The following is a 19,652-nucleotide window of genomic DNA, read 5'->3' on the forward strand; positions in this document are numbered from 1 at the left end:
AAGGGCTGGGCAGGGGGATGGGGGCCCCTCCCTGCTGTCCCTGTGGCACAGACCCCTTCCCTGAGCAGCTCCTGCCTGGGCTCCTTTCCCAGCCTAAGCAGAGCCTGTGCCCTCAGGCCCACGGGGGCTGGGCTGTGCATTGCCCTGCAGCAGCCAGAGCCCAGGCAAGGGCAAGGCCCTGATTTCCAGCTGTCTCTCTGTGTCCCTCCTCCCTTGGCAGCAGCACTGTGGCATTTCACTGCCATCCCCTGCTGCCTGGGCTCTCCTTGTTCTCACCACTGGCTTTTCTGAGCCAGTGTGGGGTTTGGGGGGGCAGATTCCTGTCCAGACACAAACCCTTTGGGTGCTGCTGTGGGGATGTGTCTGTGGGAACCAAGTGCCCAAGTGCCCTCCAGGCACCTCCAGGGGATTCAGCTGTTTGCCTGGGTGTCCTGCAGGGCTGCAGGTGCCCTCCAGAAGGGCACAGCTCTGCCATAGTATCTCTGTGCTGCACAGGAGCCCCATGGAGAAAACTCCTCAGTGCTAAATCCATGCAAATGCTCTGGGCAGCTGCAAGGAGCATTTTGTGTCTCACTCTGGGAGGGGAGAGATGAAAAGGTGAGGAGTGTGTCAATCTGTTCTTTGGACATGGATTCCTGGGTATCTGTGCAGTTTCTTTGGAGGGGAACAGTTGAGTGTGATGCTCCTCCAGCTCCAAGCTTCCAGCACAGGGCAGCTGAGCACAGGACTGATGGGCAGAGCAGCTCTTCTCTCTGCACTAAGGGACTGTCCCTGTGCCCCTCAGAACCCACAAGACTTGACCTGCAGTGCAATAGAATTGTCAGGGATTTCAAACATCCACAACCACTCCTAACTGTGGCAGGTGCAAGTGGGTGAACAAACACAAAGGATTCCCTCAGGTCAGTCCGTCATTTGGGTAAATTGCAAACAGCAAACCTGAAAAGCTCTTGGATGTATCACGAGTACATTTGATTTGAGATCACTCTGCATTCCAAGTTTTCTCTCCCAGCAGAGTAAGGAGTCCTTGGGAGCTCATCACAGAGTTACTGCTTCCAATGGTCCCCTCAGCCAGCAAAAGGCAGAGCTCAGGGGAAGGAGCTGCAGGGAGGTCTGAGAGAGGAGAGAGAGCCTGAAAGTGGGGTGGCTGTGAGATGTGTAATGTTTGGCTGCAGAAGCCTGGTCTAACTCAGCAGTGACTTTTCCTCCTCAACAGATCAAAATACCCTGGGGAAGGAGTAAATGTCCAACAGCAGCAGCTCCATGCCCCAGTTCCTCCTCCTGGCATTTGCAGACAGGCGAGAGCTGCAGCTCCTGCACTTCTGGCTCTTCCTGGCCATCTCCCTGGCTGCCCTCCTGGCCAACGGCCTCATCCTCAGCGCCGTAGCCTGTGACCACCACCTGCACACCCCCATGGGCTTCTTCCTGCTCAACCTCTCCCTCACAGACCTGGGCTGCATCTGCACCACTGTCCCCAAAGCCATGCACAATTCCCTCTGGGACACCACAACCATCTCCTACACAGGATGTGCTGCACAGGCCTTTCTGCTTGTCTTCTTCATCTCAGCAGAGTTTTCCCTCCTCACCATCATGTGCTACGACCGCTATGTTGCCATCTGCAAACCCCTGCACTACGGGACCCTCCTGGGCAGCAGAGCTTGTGCCCACATGGCAGCAGCTGCCTGGGTTGCTGGGTTTCTCTATTCTCTGCTGCACACAGCCAATACATTTTCCCTGCCCCTGTGCCAGGGCAATGTCCTGGGTCAGTTCTTCTGTGAAATCCCACAAATCCTCAAACTCTCCTGCTCACACTCAGACTACCTCAGAGAACTTGGGCTCATTGTGGTTATTGCCTGTTTAATGTTTGGTTGTTTTGTTTTCATTGTTTTCTCCTATGTGCAGATCTTCAGGGCTGTGCTGAGGATCCCCTCTCAGCAGGGACAGCACAAAGCCTTTTCCACATGCCTCCCTCACCTGGCCGTGCTCTCTATTGTTATCAGCACTGCAGCATTTGCCTACCTGAAGCCCCCCTCCATCTCCTCCCCGTCCCTGGATCTGGCACTATCAGTTCTGTACTCAGTGGTGCCTCCAACACTGAACCCCCTCATCTACAGCCTGAGGAACCAGGAGCTCAAGGATGCCCTGAGAAAAATGATGACTGGATGCTTTTCAGGAGCAATAAAGTGCCAGGTTTCTCGTGCATAGCATTCACAATGAGATTCGTTAATGGCCCAGCCTTCCTGTTCACTTTTTTCATGGAGGTCATCGGATTGTTCTTGCAATAACTTTCTGTGCAATGAAATATTGTTATGCATCTGCCTTCTAATTTAGTGTCTACCCACTGAATTTGACCCAAAGATGTAAAAATGATGAATTGTGCTCTCTGAGTATTTAAACAAAATAAAGGACCCTGCAGTGCCTTCTTTGTCCAAGACCCTTCTTCTTAGCTGTTCCTAAAGGACAGCACACTGCAGGACAGGGTGTATTTGCAAACGGGAAGGGGACAATAATCCCAGCTCAGCAGCACTGCCAGGGAGCAGCAGGGCTTGGTCTTTGCAGAGCTGCTCTCTTGCCACTTCCACACTGTCCTCCTGAGCCCCTTTCTCGCTGTAAGGCCTGAGTGCTCTCTGAGCACAGTCCTGGGGGCTGGAAGCCCTTGGAGCACAGGCAGGGACAGACCCTGGGAACTTGTGAAGCAGAGCTGGGCTCCCTTCCAGCATCTTCAGGATGCTGTGGGATCTTCTGAGGCCACTGCATGTACTGGGTCACTTCTTCTGTCACCTTGCTCCAGGGCTGGAACTCTCCTGCAGTGACACCATGACACTCCTGCTCTCTGCTTTCCAGGTTTCATTTTTAGATCCACTCTTCCTGTCCTGTTCACACGGACATCCTGTTCACAGGGACATCACAGCTTCAGAGCTGCCATCCTGGGGCAGCTCCTGCCCAGCATGGGCAGGCACAAGGTCTCTCCCCCTGCCCCTCTCACCTCCCCAGTGCCACTGTTTTCTGCAGCCTCCTCATCCCTGCCCAGCACAGCCCTCCTGGCACAGTTGGACACAGCCCTTGTTCTACCCCCTCCTCAGGCACCTGCCCAACCCCCTCAGCTCCAGCCTGATGGCCAGAAACCTTCAGGGCAGGGAGGCACCAGGGAAAATGCTGAGGAAACCTTTCAGCTGCACTCAAATCCAATTGGAGGGCTTGGCCTCGAGGAAGAAATCCCTTCTCATTCTCCAGAACAATCAGGACAACCTGTGTTGTGTCCTGGGCACTCCTCTGGAACTGTGGGATATGGAAAAGGTTTTGGTGTCAGGGCTATTGAGAAGGCTGGGCAGTGTCACTGGGAGACCTCTCCCAAACCCTTGGAAAGGCCAGAGCCATCCCAGAGCTTCCTGGGGCCTTGGGAAAGGCAGACATGGAACCAGTCTGCAAACAGGGCAGCAAGGAGGGTTGGCAGAGTTCCAGCTCAGGCTGGGAAGGGGATAGGGCAAGTCCTTCTGCAGCCATTCCCACGTATGGGAAGGACAAGGCAGGGATTGCAGAACCCCTGTGGGAGGGAATATAAGAGGATGTTGTGTGCCCAGACTTCATCCAGGCCCTTGACATGGTCTCCTGTGGCCTCCTTATGGTCAGACTGGTGAGAGCTGGACTGAAGAAGTGGAAGATGTGGTGGGTGGGAAGTTGGCTGAATGAAGAGTGTCTGTCGCGACAGACACCTCAATGTGAGAATCCAGGAACTTCGTTTACTGTAGATTGACAACAGCTTAATATACACTCTATAATAGGCTCATGAATATTACAGAAATTAGGCTCATTATTGGTGCTCAGTTAGGTGGTGATATCATCTTAACTGTCTTTCATTGTTTACACAGGTGGCTCGTTAAGTGTCTCTGTTTTGGTAATGCCTAGCTCCTGTTTTTCAGCCCAATTTAGAATACCCAAGGACGCTGCTGCTTTCTCACGGCCCTGCTATCTCAGACTTTCTCATGGGCCTAGTCAGACTGCGTCTTATACTTTAGCAGCTTATCCATAGCCTTAGCCATGTTCATATGTCCTCGCATTCCTAACCAATCCTCTACAATTTCCCCCGTTTTTATTTTGTGCCAACAATGCTTTCTTTGTCGTAGTATTTACACGTCTAGTAATACAAGAAAAGGCAACACGAGCTACTACTAAGATTACAATAACTGTCAATATCTATCGTAGGCCTTCCTTAATATAACTTAGAGCTCATTCAGAATAAGGAATTACTATGGTTCAACAGAATCACGTTACACATCTCTAAAATCTTGACACCGGCAGAAAGTATTTTTAAGTTTACACATTCACACATTCATGTAGCTTTTTTCTTTCACACAACATTCAGGTGGCCACCTCAGACACGCTCCTCAGTCACACACACATTTTCAAGTGGTCATTGGCTGTGCACTTCTTGTCAGTTTCATAATTCAAAGGAAATTTATGGCATAGCCGCCATCAGCAATCTGCAAATCCTGCATAACTCTCCATGTAAAAGACAAATGCAGCAAGAAAGAACAGAATATTATCTTGGAAATCTTCAACCCTTCTTATAGAGCAATGCTATTTTATCATAAAGGCAATAAAGCTACTTTTGCAGGGGGCAAGACTATATCCCCTTCTGTCTCATCGTTCCGTCTCCAAATCTTCTACCTGCACCCTGCCCCTGGGGGAAACAGCCAAATTTCATGTAAGAGAAGCAAAATGGCAAACTATAGGAAATTCTTAACAACCTTCTGCAATATGCAAAAGCTAAGCACGGATGTCGCGTTATTTCTAATCTTACTTCAAAGGATTTTTCGTCAGTCTCCCCTTCTGTTTTTGAAGAAAACATTTGAGAATGCCATGAGCACACTGCATGCTTAACACCTATTGCTGTAAAAACAATGCAATCTTATTTGATTTATAAGTTGGGATATTGTTAATTTTAAGTTTTTTCTCTTTTCCCTTTTTTCCGTGTTTTACCGTCTTTGCCTCCCCCCACGCTCCTCATTGCCGAAGGACGAAGGAGGGGAAGGAGGGGCTGGGCTCACCCAGAGAGATCAGCAGAAGGAACTTAATCATAGGGTCTGCTTAAGAAAAGACAAAAACATAGGAGAGGGAGAGAACAGCTGCAAACAGGCACGTTTCAGAGAAGGGGTGATTGGTGTAACGGGGGAAAAAGAGAAACAGCTTTCCCCCTACCTCGACTGCACCCCCCAATGTTTTTGCTACCGTCATTAGGAAGAGGAGCAGCACCAGGGAAAAACCACTCGCTGCAAAGAAGGGAAGGGGAACGCACACCCTCCGGGACCATGGCTGTCAGCAGTGCGGGGGAAACAGAGCCCCCCCGCCGCCCGCCGCGCCCGGGGCCGCCGGCGTGCACGCACGCGGGCGCACCGCTCCGAGCCGGGGCCGCGCAGGCAGCGCGACCACCGCCACTGCCCCGCTGCTCGGCGCCGCCCCGTAGGCACCCGGCACAGGCGGACAGACCCGGCGCCGGCACGGGTTCACTCAACACGGCGGCATAAGCACCCAGCGCCGTGAACACAGCCACAAATGCGCAGCGCAGTCCCGCAGCACAGTTCAGATGAAAAGCTGGAAATGTCTTAAGGTGGAACTCAGTCATAGTGTTCGTAAAGTTCATCTCTGGTCTGTCAGCAGTACTTTCACACTGCAGCCGTCGTCTCCGATCGTCCTGGATACGCACTGCCGAGGTGCTAGCACCGCGTTCATGTTGGCAGGGCCGCTCCGTTGTCTCCGGACCCACTCCACGATCTCTGGTCCCGCTCCGGCTCCCTTCAACTCCGCTCGACTCCCTTTTTACACTATTTCTCCGTATGATGGTATCCAGTAGCATCCTAATGTCCTCAGACTGTTCTAGATAACAATCGCCAAATTGTAAGGAGGGAAGCAGCAACTTTTTCTCCCTTATAGGCAGCAGGAAAGAGTTTATCACTAAGTTCTTTCCAAGTAGAGATAGTAAAGGCAGTTACAGTGTTCGCTTCATATCCCTGGCCCTTACATGAAAGCAGCATCTGCCGCAAAGCCAGTTCATCTTAACTCCCCGCTTTCCCAGAAAGCATTGGAGCAATGATAGTGCCGCCTGTCCCTTCATTACCTAAAAAACGTGTTACCACGCTTTGTGCAGCCCTTTCCACGAGACTTTGCGGCTTTGTCGGCGGGCCTCCTTCTTCAGGAGTCGTCCCGGGCGCCGGGCCCTGGAAGCACGGAACTTAACTCTTTCGCCGTCCGAAATCCCCGAAAGGGAGGCGTCCGGCGGCGGCAAGTTGAGCTCTTTTTCATCCAGCCCTTTCGCCTTCTTGTGCTGCACGGCAAGACCGACCGAAACTCCTACGTCCGACCGTGGCTGCGAGAACCCGACTTGGCTCTCGGGAGTCCGACTTGACTCCGAGTCCGACTTGACTCCGACCCAGGAGATCCGACTTGATCCCCTAGGGACCCTCCTCTGGTCCCTGCACACGGGCGCCAATTTGTCGCGACGGAAAGCTCTAGACACCTCAATGTGAGAATCCAGGAACTTCGTTTATTGTAGATTGACAACAGCTTAATATACACTCTATAATAGGTTCATGAATATTACAGAAATTAGGCTCATTATTGGTGCTCAGTTAGGTGGTGATATCATCTTAACTGTCTTTCATTGTTTACACAGGTGGCTCGTTAAGTGTCTCTGTTTTGGTAATGCCTAGCTCCTGTTTTTCAGCCCAATTTAGAATACCCAAGGACGTTGCTGCTTTCTCACGGCCCTGCTATCTCAGACTTTCTCATGGGCCTAGTCAGACTGCGTCTTATACTTTAGCAGCTCATCCATAGCCTTAGCCATGTTCATATGTCCTCGCATTCCTAACCAATCCTCTACATTCTTGTGGCTCTGCAGACCTGGGGCCAGAAGGACACTCAGCTCTCTCCACAACCCCCATGGGCTGGGATTCCTCCTGCCCCACTTCAGTGGGCCCAAAACAGGCACCTGCAGGTGACTCCTTGTCCCAGCTCCCATGGCAATGAATGAAGACCAAAGCCAGGAGTGACCTGCTGGGACACAAACCCCTGGTTCCTTCTGAGGGGCCAGAGGTGACCGAGATTCCTGCTGGGAACTGCAGGCTCCAGTGGAGCAGTTCCTAGGGACAGGGCAGCAGCTGTGGGATCTCCTTGGAGGCTGCTGGGACATTGCTTTGGCCAACTTCAAAGGCAGAAGGTGCCCACATGTAGGACAGGGGAACCTGTCACTGTTCCTTCTGTCCAGGGCAGCACCTAGAGGTGCTGAGGTGATCAAATGGAGTCAGGTGGCACAGGGAGAGAAGTCTCTCTCCTGTTCTTTATCAGGGTATTTTCTACATGTCCTCAGAGTACAATGGCAGTTCTCTCCCAGCATTTCAGCAGCATGTGCTGATCTCCTCAGGGATCAGGCCTGTGATTTTCCCCCTGGGCCTGAGTCCCAGCACGTCCACCCCCAAGGCCATTGTCAGCAAAGCCTCTGCACACCCCAGCTCTCGGGGCTTTCAGAGCAGCTTTCCCCACTGCAAGTCTGTTCTTACCCCGGTGCCCCACTGAGGGGCTGCAGCCAGACAGGCCCCAATGCCCTGCGTGTGGGGCACAGGCAGGAGGAGCTGCAGCCCCAAGTCTCTCTTCATTCCACTTGAAGGCAATAACAGCCCAGGCCTGCTGAGACAGTTCCCAGGTTGCAGGGCTGTGATGGGTTGGGAGAGAAGGCCAAGGAGACACAGGAGAGAAAGAGCAGGAGAGAGGTGTCCTCAGCGGGAAGGAGCTTCTTGGAGCTGTGCAGCTGCTCTAGGGGATGAACAACTTGGGTGAACTTTTGTGGGTGAGGGTCAGAGGAGAGACTGGTTTGGGTGACCTAGTGGTGTGAGACAGAGCCCATTCAAGTTGGCTTTGAAAACCCTGGAATTCACTGGAAAGGCACAACGACAGGATGCAAAGAGTCCCAGAGGTTTGTGCAGAGTCTTGGTGAAGATACCCCTTGGGACACAGGCCTTTAGAGCACAGCTGCCACGTTGGTGGACAACGGGGAGGCTCATCTGCATCTGCTTCTCTCCAAGAGGAATCAAGAGGTTACCATAGTAACTGACTGTAGCTACGGGAATGTATGCTGGTTGCCATGGTAACTGACTATAGCAATAAGAATGTATGCTGGTTGCCATGGTAACCTACCATAGCAATAAGAATGTATGATGATTGCCATGGTAACTGACCCTAGCAACTGGAATGTGTGATGGTTACCATGGTAACAGACCAAAGCAATGGAAATGTGTGATGGTTGCCATGGTAACTGACTGTAGCAACTGTATGTATGATGGTTGCCATGGTAACTGACTAAAGCAATGGGAAATGTATGATAGTTGCCATGGTAACCAACCATGGCATAAAGAATGTATGATGGTTGCCATGGTAACTGACCCTAGCAACTGGAATTAATGATGGTTGCCATGGTAACAGACCATAGCAATGGGAATGTAAGATGGTTGCCATGGTAACTGACTATGGTAATGGGAATGTATGCTGGTTGCCATGGTAACTGACCGTAGCAACTGGAATGTGTGGTGGTTGCCATGGTAACTGACTGTAGCAACAGGAATGTATGGTGTTTTCCGTGGGAACTGACCATAGCAACGAGAATGTATGTTAGTTGCCGTGTTAAACGACCATAGCAATGTGACTGTATGATGGTTGCCATGGTAACTGACCATAGCAATGCTGATGTATGATGGTTGCTATGGTAACCTGCTGTAGCAATGGGAGTGTATGGTGGTTCTTATGGTAACTGACCGTGGGAATGGGAATGTATGCTGGTTGCCATAGTAACTGACTGTAGCAATGGGAATGTATGCTATTTGCCATGGTAACTGATCGTAGGAATGGGAATGTATGCTGTTTTCCATGGTAACTGATCATAGCAATGGGAATGTATGCTGGTTGTCATGGTAACTGAAGTTAGCAATGGGACTGTATCATGGTTTCCATGGTAACCGACTGTAGCAACATGACTATATGGTGGTTGCCATGGTAACTGACCATAGAAACTGGAATTCAGATGGTTGCCATGCTAACTGATCGTAGCAACGCGGCTATGATGGTTGCCATGGTAACTGGTTGTAGCAGTGGACCATATGATAGTTGCCCTTGTAACATACTACAGCAATGGGAATGTGTGATGGTTACCACGGTAACCGACCATAGCAATGGGAATGTATGATGGTTGCCATAGTAACCGACTGTAACAGTGGGAATGTATGGTGTTTGCCTTGGTAACTGACCATATGTCATGGTTTGAAATAGTCCCAAAATCCAATTCCCTAGCTCCATTCCCCCCCACATCTCAACCTAATGTGAGATGGGTTTTTCCAGACAAAACACACCAGACTCAAAGTGGGGGAAAGGGAATATATTACAATGACTGTACAAATAAATACCATATCACATTATACACACGATCACAACTATCTCTACCATGACATATAGTATTTACAATGGATCAGATCTCTTCTCCCCTCCAAATAAAAGTCCAGGAGGGAAAGAAGGACAGATCCCTTCCAGTCCTTAAGCAGCAGCTCCTCTTCTGTCCTCCATGCAGCAGTAACTGGGTTGTTGTAGCTGGATCTCTGTTCAACATACACAAGGGGGTCTCCAAGCCCCTCGGCTCTCCTTCGGTCCAAGCGAAGGCCTCACCTGTGGACTGCCAGCAGGGACAAGACTCGCATCACCACAGGCATATCACGAAATGCAGGGGCATCTTCGTGAAAGTCCCTTCCTCAGGGGATTCAAATTCCCCTTTGCAGAGCTCCGTGCTCTGTCTCCAGGCAGCGGGGGGGCGAAGCCCTCCTCCACATTCCTTTGGCTGTCCTGGTCCAGCTTCAGGACGCCTTTGAGCTTCTCAGCTCCTCTCTGTAAGTGCTGTAGCACTCCAAGGCTCTTCCAAGTAAGAGTCCATCATCTTCCTCCTTCCAGGAGGTCTCAGAGGAGGTTTGGGGGGTCTGGTACAGCCTTACCCCAAACTTTGTCTCTCAGCTGCTGGTTCTATCTCTCTCTCCCTTTCCAGGAGTCTTTTCTCTGGTGCTGCATGTTGTTTCTGCCGCTCCTTCAGTTCAGGTCTTATCTTCTGGCTCTCTGCCACCGTTTCTCTGGTCAGTCCCGGCTGCTGCTCTGCGCCCATGGAGAGAACATCTCCCAGCATAACTACAGGCACCTAGCCCAGCTTTATGCTGTTCCAGGTCCCTGCAGCCCCCCAGCTGGGGCTGGGAGGGGGCCAGAGGCCCCAAGGGGCTCAGAGCCCCTACCTAGTGGCTCACAACATGGCCACCTCTCCTACAACAACCAAAAACTACAACTCTTCTCTTCCGGTCTGGTTGTGATATGTTTACATTTCTGCAGGAGCGCCCATTGGGCAGAACTTCAAAACTTCTAGGGGTTTCCACCCCTTGGGGTCTACCACTTCTCTCAGCCTCTGGGGGAAAACAAGGTCCAAACCACGACACCTACCAGGAGTGTTTGCACAGTCAGTGTTTCAGCACCCTCAGCATTACCTGAACCTGGTTTTACCTCATCAAAATCCTTCCTCTCTGTTGGTCAAGCCCCTCTTTCCTTCCCCAATTTTCCCTCTCTTTTGTCCCAGTTCCTCCCAACCTCCTCAGAACTTTCATCAGGATGGGCTCAGCTTTATGATAACACTGTGCAACCTCATGGAATCAAGGAGCCACTGTCAAACTGCAGAACCTCATGGAATAATGGGGCCATTGTGACACTGGGGAAACCCTTGGAATCAAGAGGCCACTGGGACACTCCAGGGCCCCATGGAGCCAAAGGAACCCAGGGACAGTGGGCAACCTCCTGAAATAAAGGGGCCATTGTGACACTGCAGAAATCTGTGAAATCAGGAGGCCATTGTGGCACTGCAGGGCCTCTTGGAAACATAGAAACCCTGGGCCACAGTGGAATTTCATGGAATCAAGAGGCCATTCTGACCCTGAGGAACCTCATGGACTCAAGGGGCCACTGTGACACTGCAGGGCCTCATGGAACCAAAGGAACCTTGAGACATTTCAGAGGCCCATGGAACCAAGGGGCCACTGTGCCTCCCCAGAACTCCATGGAATCAAGCAGAGCCGCTGCCTCCCCCCCGCCACCGCACGGACCGGAGTCGCCGGCTCTGCCCCGCTTGGACACCTCTGGAGTCAGCGTGTTCTTGGGCAGCACAACTGAGATCAGAGAGTTTCCCACATTTTGCTTTACCCCCTTGTTTCCCCAGGGACAGGGCAGTCTCTTTCCATGTCCCTCTGCTCACACAGGGTGTCCTGCTCTTCTCCTGGCACATCCCATCTCCCCACAGAGCCTTTCCGCAGGGGAACATGTCTGTGCTGGCCTGAGCAGCCCTTCCTGCACCCCCTGCCCATGCTCCCCACAGCCCCTGGGCTGGGGAGGCTGCTCTGCAGAGCACGGGGGCTGTGGGACCCAGGACCATGGGGACCTCTGTTGGGCTATGCTGCTCCAGCTGGGAGGCAGAGCCAGCTGATGGTTCTCCCTGCACTGACCACCTCCCACAGACGCTCCTGTGTGGCCATGGAGAGGGCTCAGACGGGCCCTGCCTTGTTCCAGAGATGGGACATTGCTTTGGGGGTTGCTCTTGATTGACCTGTGGAAGTTCACTGAGGGGAACACAAGTCACTTGCAAGAGTTTTCCCTCTACCTGTTGCATCCCCTGGGCTTGCAGAGCTCTGTTTGCCCCTTCGCAGCAAGATTTAGTACTTTATCTCTGGGTGACTCCACCCTGGGCAGGATTCTGCTCCAGGGCTCCATTCCCTGCTGACTGGATGGGATGGGCTGTCCCTGCAGATCCTCTGTGCTCTCCTGCACTTCCTGAGTTCCTACAGACAAGTCCTCACCTGCCATCAGAGCCCTCACAAGCTGCAGAGCCCCAGGCAGGTGACTTGGAGACCATTTGCCACTGGCCACCAGCACAGAACATCTGAACCAGCCCTCAGTCCCTCAAGTGCCCCAGTGAGTCGCTTCTCTCACTGCAGGGACTGAATGGGGAAACAAGCAAAGCAATGAGACTTTGCAGAGTCTATTCCTTGGCCTTGTTCTTTACACCAACCTTTCCAAAAGAACAAAGTCTTCAGGAACTGCCCAGGGGGATCCCCTTTCCTGATGGAAATGATGTTAAGGAGCCCAGCTCTGTCCCAGCAGTGCCCAGGGCCTGTCCCTGCCCAGGGTCACAGGACTGACACACAGCAGGGACTGAGCTGCCAGAGCACTCAGGCCTTGGGCAAGGAGCAGAAAGGAGAGGGAGGCAGTGGAAAAAGAGCATCTCTGAGAAGGCCAAGAGCTGCTGCTCCCTGGCAGTGCTCCTGTACCAGGACTCTTTACCCCTTCTCCTCTGCACACAGGCACTGCCCTCCAGCTTCAGGGAAGTTGTTAGAGGGAGAATACGGAAAAAAGAATTCAAGTCCTTTATTCTACTCAGAGATTCTGATTCGTCATGTACAGAATAACAAAGGCAGGATGTTTGACAAAGAAGTGGCTGCAGGAACTTTTATTTTGTTCAAATGCACACAGAGAATGATTCCTCATTTACACAATTGTGGGTCAAAACAAAGAGGTAGAGAGTGATTTAGGTAAGGGATGAAAAATAAATTTCTGTGTTAACAACATTAAAAGAGGAAAAAATATAAGAAGACTCCCCCACTGCCACTCTCAAAAGCTTTAGAAGGTAGGCTGGGCCAGTAAAGGGTTACACAATGAATGTTCTACAGAAGAAATAAGGCAGGTTATTGCTCCTGAAAAGCATCCAGTCATCATTTTCCTCAGGGCATCTTTGAGCTCCTGGTTCCTGAGGCTGTAGATGAGGGGGTTCAGTGATGGAGGCACCACCGAGTACAGAACTGATAGTGCCAGATCTAGTGTTGGGGAGGAGATGGAGTGGGGCTTCAGGTGGGAAAACATACCAGTGGTGATAAACAAAGAGACCACGACCAGGTGAGGGAGGCACGTGGATAAGGCTTTGTGCCGTCCCTGCTGAGAGGGGATCCTCAGCACAGCCCTGAAGATCTGCACATAGGAGAAAACAATGAAAATGAAACAACCAAACACTAAACAGGCACTAACCCAAATGAGCCCAATTTCCCTGAGGTAGCCTGAGTGTGAGCAGGAGAGCTTGAGGATGGGTGGGATTTCACAGAAGAACTGGCCCAGGGCATTGCCCTGGCACAGGGGCAGGGAAAATGTGTTGGCTGTGTGCAAAAGAGCAATGAGAAAGCCAGCAGCCCAGGCAGCTGCTGCCATGTGGGCACAAGCTCTGCTGCCCAGGAGGGTCCCGTAGTGCAGGGGTTTGCAGATGGCAATGTAGCGGTCGTAGCACATGATGGTGAGGAGGAAATACTCTGCTGACATGAAGAAGAAAAAGAAAAAGGGCTGTGCAGCACATCCCATGTAGGAGATGGTTGTGGTGTTCTGGAGGGAATTGTGCATGGCTTTGGGGACAGTGGTGCAGATGCAGCCCAGGTCTGTGAGGGAGAGGTTGAGCAGGAAGAAGCCCATGGGGGTGTGCAGGTGGTGGTCACAGGCTACGGCGCTGAGGATGAGGCCGTTGGCCAGGAGGGCAGCCAGGGAGATGGCCAGGAAGAGCCAGAAGTGCAGGAGCTGCAGCTCCCGCCTGTCTGCAAATGCCAGGAGGAGGAACTGGGTGAGGGAGCTGCTGTTGGACATTTGCTGCTTCTTAGCACAGGGTCTGTTCAACAAAGGAAAGGACAGGGAACAATTAAGACAGCCCCCTCTCAGCAAACCAGTGCAGTTTTCAGGGAAATCCCCTCCAAGTCAAGGCAATTCTTTTCCCTGGTTTGTGCTCTCTGAGGGTGCTGTGAGTACCAGGAGCTCTGCCCGTGTGCTGCCAAGGACTCAATTTTTTACCTCTGCTGCAGTGCAGACATGGAGCTGGTTTGGGACAGCTCTCATGATCACAGGGGTTATCACAGGGAATCCAGTTTTGATGGAAAAGTTCAATTCCTGTACTGTTGTCTTGGAGCAATTTGGGCTGCAGAAGAGAGGCACAGAGTATCCTTAAAAGAATTTTGACTGGGTTTTTGGGTTACAGTCATAACATCTGGTTTTTTAAGGGCAAATTTTTCCAATTACAAATCTGTTGAGTATTGAGACAGGACAGGCAGAAGGGCTGAGCTCTCCATTGCTTATTGCAGAGCCAGGAGAGCTGCAGTGCCTCTCAGTCTGTTTCTCATCTGCTCTGCACTTTCCCTTGGGCTACCTTGAAGAGGACTTCACACACAGATTCATCCTTAGAAACCCCACCAAGATCTGTGCTGAGAGCAGGGCAGTGCTGCTTGAAAGGGCAGCTCTGTGAAGTGTCCCCTGTGCCAGCCCAGAGGTGCAGCTGTGCTGGACAGAGCAGGACAGGAGCCCTCCTGCAGAGAAACCGAGGGCTGACACAGGAGAGTGCCCACCCCCAAGGGAAGGCTCAGCACTGCCCAGGATCCTGTACTCATTTCTGACACTGCCTGAAAGATTCATCTCTGAGAGTAAAAGAGTTTGAATTTCAGTGCAGCCTCCTGAACTGAGAGAACAATGTCTCTGCTACAATGCCTAAACAGGAAACATCCATCAGGACTAACTCCTTTCCTGTAGCCCCTGTCTTTTGTGAGCTTTGCAAAAAAATCTGCATTAAATATCCTGTAGTGGTGTGGAGCTGTGAGCAGGTCTGACCCTGAAATAGTGAGACATGGAAAAGATTCTCCCTCAGCTGCCAGGTTTGCTCCTTGCCCACAACCCTTCTGCCCCAGCCCTGGCAGCAGCTCCCCGGGCCGGCTGAGAGCTGCCCCTGGCAGGCAGCAGAGTCCCTGCCCAGCACAGCACCCTGGGCTGCAGGACCCTGCTCTGCCCCACAGCCCTGGGCACCCCTGGCTGCACCCCCGGCTTCACAGTTCTTCCAAAGTGCTCCAAAACAGCCCCTGCTCACCCATCCCATCAGCTGGGGCTGGGCCAGCTTTAGGAGATGCCTCCAGGAGCTGCCCCTGCACTGCCCTGCAGCCACAGACTCACCGTGTGCAGTCCTGCCAAGGTTCCTCCTGCAGGGAGCTCTCAGCCCTCCTGCCAGTGCTGAGCCCCTTGAAGCTCTGTCTGTGCCCTGCTGGTGTCCCTGAGCTGCCCTGGCAGTGCCCTCAGCCCTGCTGGGCTGTGCAGAGGAGCTGCTCACCAGCAGAGCTGTCTCTTTGAAGCTCTTCTTGCTTGCCAGGAGTTCCCTGTGTGCCAGGAGCCCGGCCCAGCTCAGCAGCACAGCAACAGCCCCAGGCATTTCATGACCCACAGGGGACTTTGAGATTGTTTACATGAGACTCAGTCCCTGAGAGGAAGTTCAAACAACTTTTCAGGAAGTCAAACTGAGATTGAAACACTGAAGTTTCTTGTAGTGCTAATGAGTCTCACTGAGGGACACAACTGAGAACGTGTCCCCAGGTTCCAGTTGGAGTAGAAAACTGCAGACAGTGATGACAAGGATGGATAAGCAAGGGAAAGGTGGCTCTGATGCTGAACAAACCTTGACTTGTTTCCTTAATCCAAAGGGCCAAGCCCTGACCCCCAGCCCCTGGGAAGGCAGATCCTGTCCCTGCCTCATTCCTCAGGCCTCTTCCCAGGGCACCGGGATGTGGGATGTGCAATGCCAAGGGCAGGACCATGGGGTGGCACCTGCCAGGCTGCTGAGCAGGGACAAGGAGGCCGTGAGGCCCCAGGGCTGCAAGGGCCACTCCCCTCCTCCTGGCATCAGGGGCACAGACAGCAGCCCTGGCCAAAGGCCTGCAGAAGGTGGCTCTGTCAGGGCCTTTCAGCTTCTCCCCATCCCTGTCTCCTCTCCAGCCCAGGCTGTCCTACGGTGTCCATGCCCTGCCCCTTTCCCTGCAGGCTGTCGTCATCCCCCCGGCTGCCCCACCTGGCTGGCACCTTCCTGCACTGACATCTCTGCGTCCTCCCTGGCTCTTCCTGCACACACAAAGCCTTGGGCTCATCCAGACTCTTTCTGGGTGATGTGTTCCAGCACAGCATTTTCCATGGAGTGAAATTCCTTTTTCCTCATGTGTACCAGGGGGAATTTATGCTGATACTTTTGGTCTGTGTTTGGCCCTGCCACCTGTGAAAGCTTTGCTCTTTCCCTGCCAAGTTATGGGAAAACAAGCATTGATAAGCGGGAAAGTTGTCCTTGAAGAGAGCTTTTTGTATAAACTGTTTTAATTGGTGTTCTGTGATTGGTTACTTTTCCATCAAGGGCATTTGGAGGAGAAAGTGATGATGAAGTGAGGAAGGCTCGACCCCAGACTCAATTAAGATAGACCCCCAAAACACTCTGCGCATGCGTGTGTGGATTTCCGAAGTTCTCACGTGTGCACAGAAGAGATGCACTGACATAACCGGGAGGTGGGACTGAGGGCATCTGGCGGGGCGGTGCTGGCCACACCTGGGGAGGGGTCTCTCAATTAATTGTTTAAAAAGCAGATAGTGCTTCCCTGGTGAGAGCTAGTTTACTTCAAGGACAACGTTGCCTTTTGGCGCTTGCCAGCTTGTTAACTTACTGACTCTCCGAGGATGCCACTTCTGCTCTGGGTAATTATAGGTATGCTAGGTTGGGAAGATAACTTTATGGGCAACAGCTGGGTAACTGGGGAGATCGTGCTGGGGGCTTATTCCTCTCCTCGTTCCTCCCTTTTGGATTTGTTCATTTTCTTGGCCACCTTTTTGTAATAAATACTGTTTTTTCCTGTTGAACTAGCAGCGGTGTCCGTTTTTCATGTCTGTATATCTCGGACCTTTTCCCTGATAAAGTAACCCCTCCCCGATACACTCATGTCCACTCAGGACCTCCCCAGCTGCACTTGGCATTAATTCTTTCTTTCTCATGCTCTTTTCTGCTCTGACAAAAGGATCTACTATCTCTAAATCCACCCTTGAAGCCCTCTGAGGGCTGTCTTGTGCTGTCCTCAGTCTCCACACCATTGAGGCCACAGCTCCTTAGCCCCTCTCTAGTGCTCATGTGCTTGAGACCTTTAAAGCCCATCTTGAGAGATTTCTGGGCACTCACTAATGTTTTTGCAGATGAAAATATCGTGCTCATAGTCTAAGTAAATCACAGTTGCCATGACAACCAGCATGCATTCCCATTGCTATGGTCAGTTACCATGGCAAATAGAATACATTCTCATTGCCACAGTCAGTTACCATGGCAACCATAATACATTGTCATTGTTATGGTCGGTTACCATGCCAACCATAATACATTCCCATTGCTACAGTCAATTACTGTGGCAAACAGCATACTTCCCACTGATACAGTCAGTTACCATGGCAACCATAATACTTCCCACTGGTACAGTCAGTTACCATGGCAACCATCATACATTCCTGTCGCTACAGTCGGTGACCATGGCAACCATCACACATTCCCATTGCTATGGTACATACATTACCATGGCAACCATCGTACAGTTGCATTGATACGGTCAGTTACCATGGCAACCATCATACATCCCCACTGCTGCGGTCAGTTACCATGGCAAACAGCATATATTCTCATTGCCACGGTCAGTTACCACAGCAACTACCATACATTCCCATTGCTAAGGTCAGTTACCATGGCAACCATCACACATTCCCATTCCTACAGTCAGTTACCGTGGCAACGATCATACTTTCCCACTGGTATGGTTGGTTACCATGGTAACCAGCATACATTCTCATTGCCATGGTAAGTTACCAGGGCAACCATCATACATTGCCATTGGTACAGTCAGTTACCATGGTAATCATCATACAGTCCCTTTTCTACAGTCAGTTACTACAGCCAACCACCATACTTCACACTGGTACAATCGGTTACCATGGCAACCGTCACACATTCACGTTGCTATGGTCAGTTACCATGGCAACCATCATACATCCCCGTTACCACAGTCAGTTACCATGGCAACCAACATACTTCCCACTGCTACGGTCAGTTACCATGGCAACAAGCATACATTAGAATTGCCACGGTCGTTACCATGGCAACCATCACACATTCCCACTGCTATGGTCGGTTACCATGGCAACCATCATACATCCCCATCACTACGCTCAGTTACCATGGCAACCAGTATGCATTCCCATTGCTATGGTCGATTACCATAGCAACCAGCATACATTTCCATTGTTACAGTCAGTTACCATGACAACCATCAGACATTTCCATTTTTATGAGCAGTTACCATGGCAACCATCATACATTCCCATCACTACAGTCAGTTACCATGGCAACCAGCATACGTTTCCATTGTTACAGTCAGGTACCATGGCAACCATCAGACATTTCCATTGTTATGGGCAGTTACCATGGAAAACAGCATACATTCCCATTTCTACAGTTGGTTACCATGGCAACCATCATACCTTCCACAGGTACAGTCAGTTACCAATGGCAACCAGCATATATTCCCGTTGCTACAGTCAGTTACCATGGCACCCATAATACATTCCCATTCCTACTGTCAGTTACCATGGCAACCATAATACATTCCCATTCCTACTGTCAGTTACCATAGCAAACATCATACATTGCCATTTCCACCGTCAGTTACCCTGGCAACCATCATACAGTCCCATTGCTATGTTCAGTCACTATGGCAACCAGCATACAATCAAATTGCTATGGTCGGTTACCATGGAAACCATCATACATTCCCATCCCTACAGTCGGTTACCATGGCAACCATCATATATTCCCATTGCTACAGTCAGTTACCAAGGCAATCATCATACATTTCTGTTGCTACGGTCAGTTACCATGGCAACCACCATACATTCCAACTGTTATGGTCGGTTACCATGGCAACCACCATACATTCCCAGTGCTATTGTCAGTTACCATGGTACCCATCACACATTCCCATGTCTGTTATGGTCGGTTACCATGGCAACCATCATACATTCCCTTTGCTATGGTCGGTTACCATGGCAACCATCACACATCCCCATTGCTGTGGTCAGTTACCATGGCAACCATCATACGGTCCACTGCTACAATCAGTTGCCATGGCAACCATCATACAGCCATGTTGCTGCGATCAGTTAGCATGGCAACCATGTGAATTCCAGTTTCTATGGTCAGTTACCATGGCAACCATCATACAGTCGTCTTGGTACAGTCGGTTACCATGGCAACATCATACATTCCCGTTCCTACTGTCAGTTACCATGGAACCAGCATACATTCCCATTGCTATGATCAGTTACCATGGAAACTAGCAGACATTCCCATTGCTACAGTCAGTTATCATGGCAATCATCATAGTTCCCATAGCTGTGGTCAGTTACTATGGCAACCAGCATACATTCTCATTCCCACGGTCAGTTACCATAAGAACCACCATACATTCCCATTGCTACAGTAGGTTACCATGGCAACCATCATACATTAGCATTGCTATGGTCAGTTACCATGGAAACCATCATACAGTCACGTTGCTATGATTGTTTACCACGGCAACTAACATACATTCTCATTGCTACGGTCAGTTCCCATGGAAAACATCATACATTCCTATTGCTACAGTCAGTTACCATGGCAAACAACATACTTCCCACTGGTACAGTTC

At 51.1% G+C, this 19,652-nt stretch overlaps 2 protein-coding genes across 2 annotated transcripts; one reads left to right on the top strand and one right to left on the bottom strand.

The window, feature by feature from the left end:
• The first annotated feature begins 1,570 nt into the window (after nt 1-1,570).
• On the top strand, nt 1,571-2,202 carry LOC135404977 (olfactory receptor 14J1-like). The gene has a single exon (XM_064639700.1). It carries the CDS (start codon nt 1,588-1,590, stop codon nt 2,200-2,202), a length of 615 nt encoding a protein of 204 aa, XP_064495770.1. The 5' UTR covers nt 1,571-1,587.
• A 3,922-nt stretch (nt 2,203-6,124) lies between these two features.
• Nucleotides 6,125-13,750, bottom strand: LOC135404978 (olfactory receptor 14A16-like). The gene is made up of 2 exons (XM_064639701.1): nt 12,778-13,750; nt 6,125-6,511 (listed from the first exon to the last, which is right to left on the bottom strand). The coding sequence occupies exons 1-2, from the start codon at nt 13,729-13,731 to the stop codon at nt 6,125-6,127; spliced, it is 1,341 nt and encodes a 446-aa protein (XP_064495771.1). The 5' UTR covers nt 13,732-13,750.
• Nucleotides 13,751-19,652: the final 5,902 nt, after the last annotated feature.

This window comes from Pseudopipra pipra, chromosome W, assembly GCF_036250125.1.
Source record: "Pseudopipra pipra isolate bDixPip1 chromosome W, bDixPip1.hap1, whole genome shotgun sequence".
In the NCBI taxonomy this organism is placed as follows: domain Eukaryota; kingdom Metazoa; phylum Chordata; class Aves; order Passeriformes; family Pipridae; genus Pseudopipra; species Pseudopipra pipra.

What these genes read in the sequence shown, in the direction of transcription:
- LOC135404977 (XM_064639700.1), top strand. Translation starts at nt 1,588, where the DNA reads ATGTGCTACGACCGCTATGTTGCCATCTGCAAACCCCTGCACTACGGG.
- LOC135404978 (XM_064639701.1), bottom strand. Translation starts at nt 13,731, where the DNA reads ATGTCCAACAGCAGCTCCCTCACCCAGTTCCTCCTCCTGGCATTTGCA. An exon ending in TAACCTGCCTTATTTCTTCT is followed by an intron (nt 6,512 to 12,777) that starts GTAGAACATTCA and finishes TCTCACATTGAG; the next exon opens with GTGTCTAGAGCTTTCCGTCG.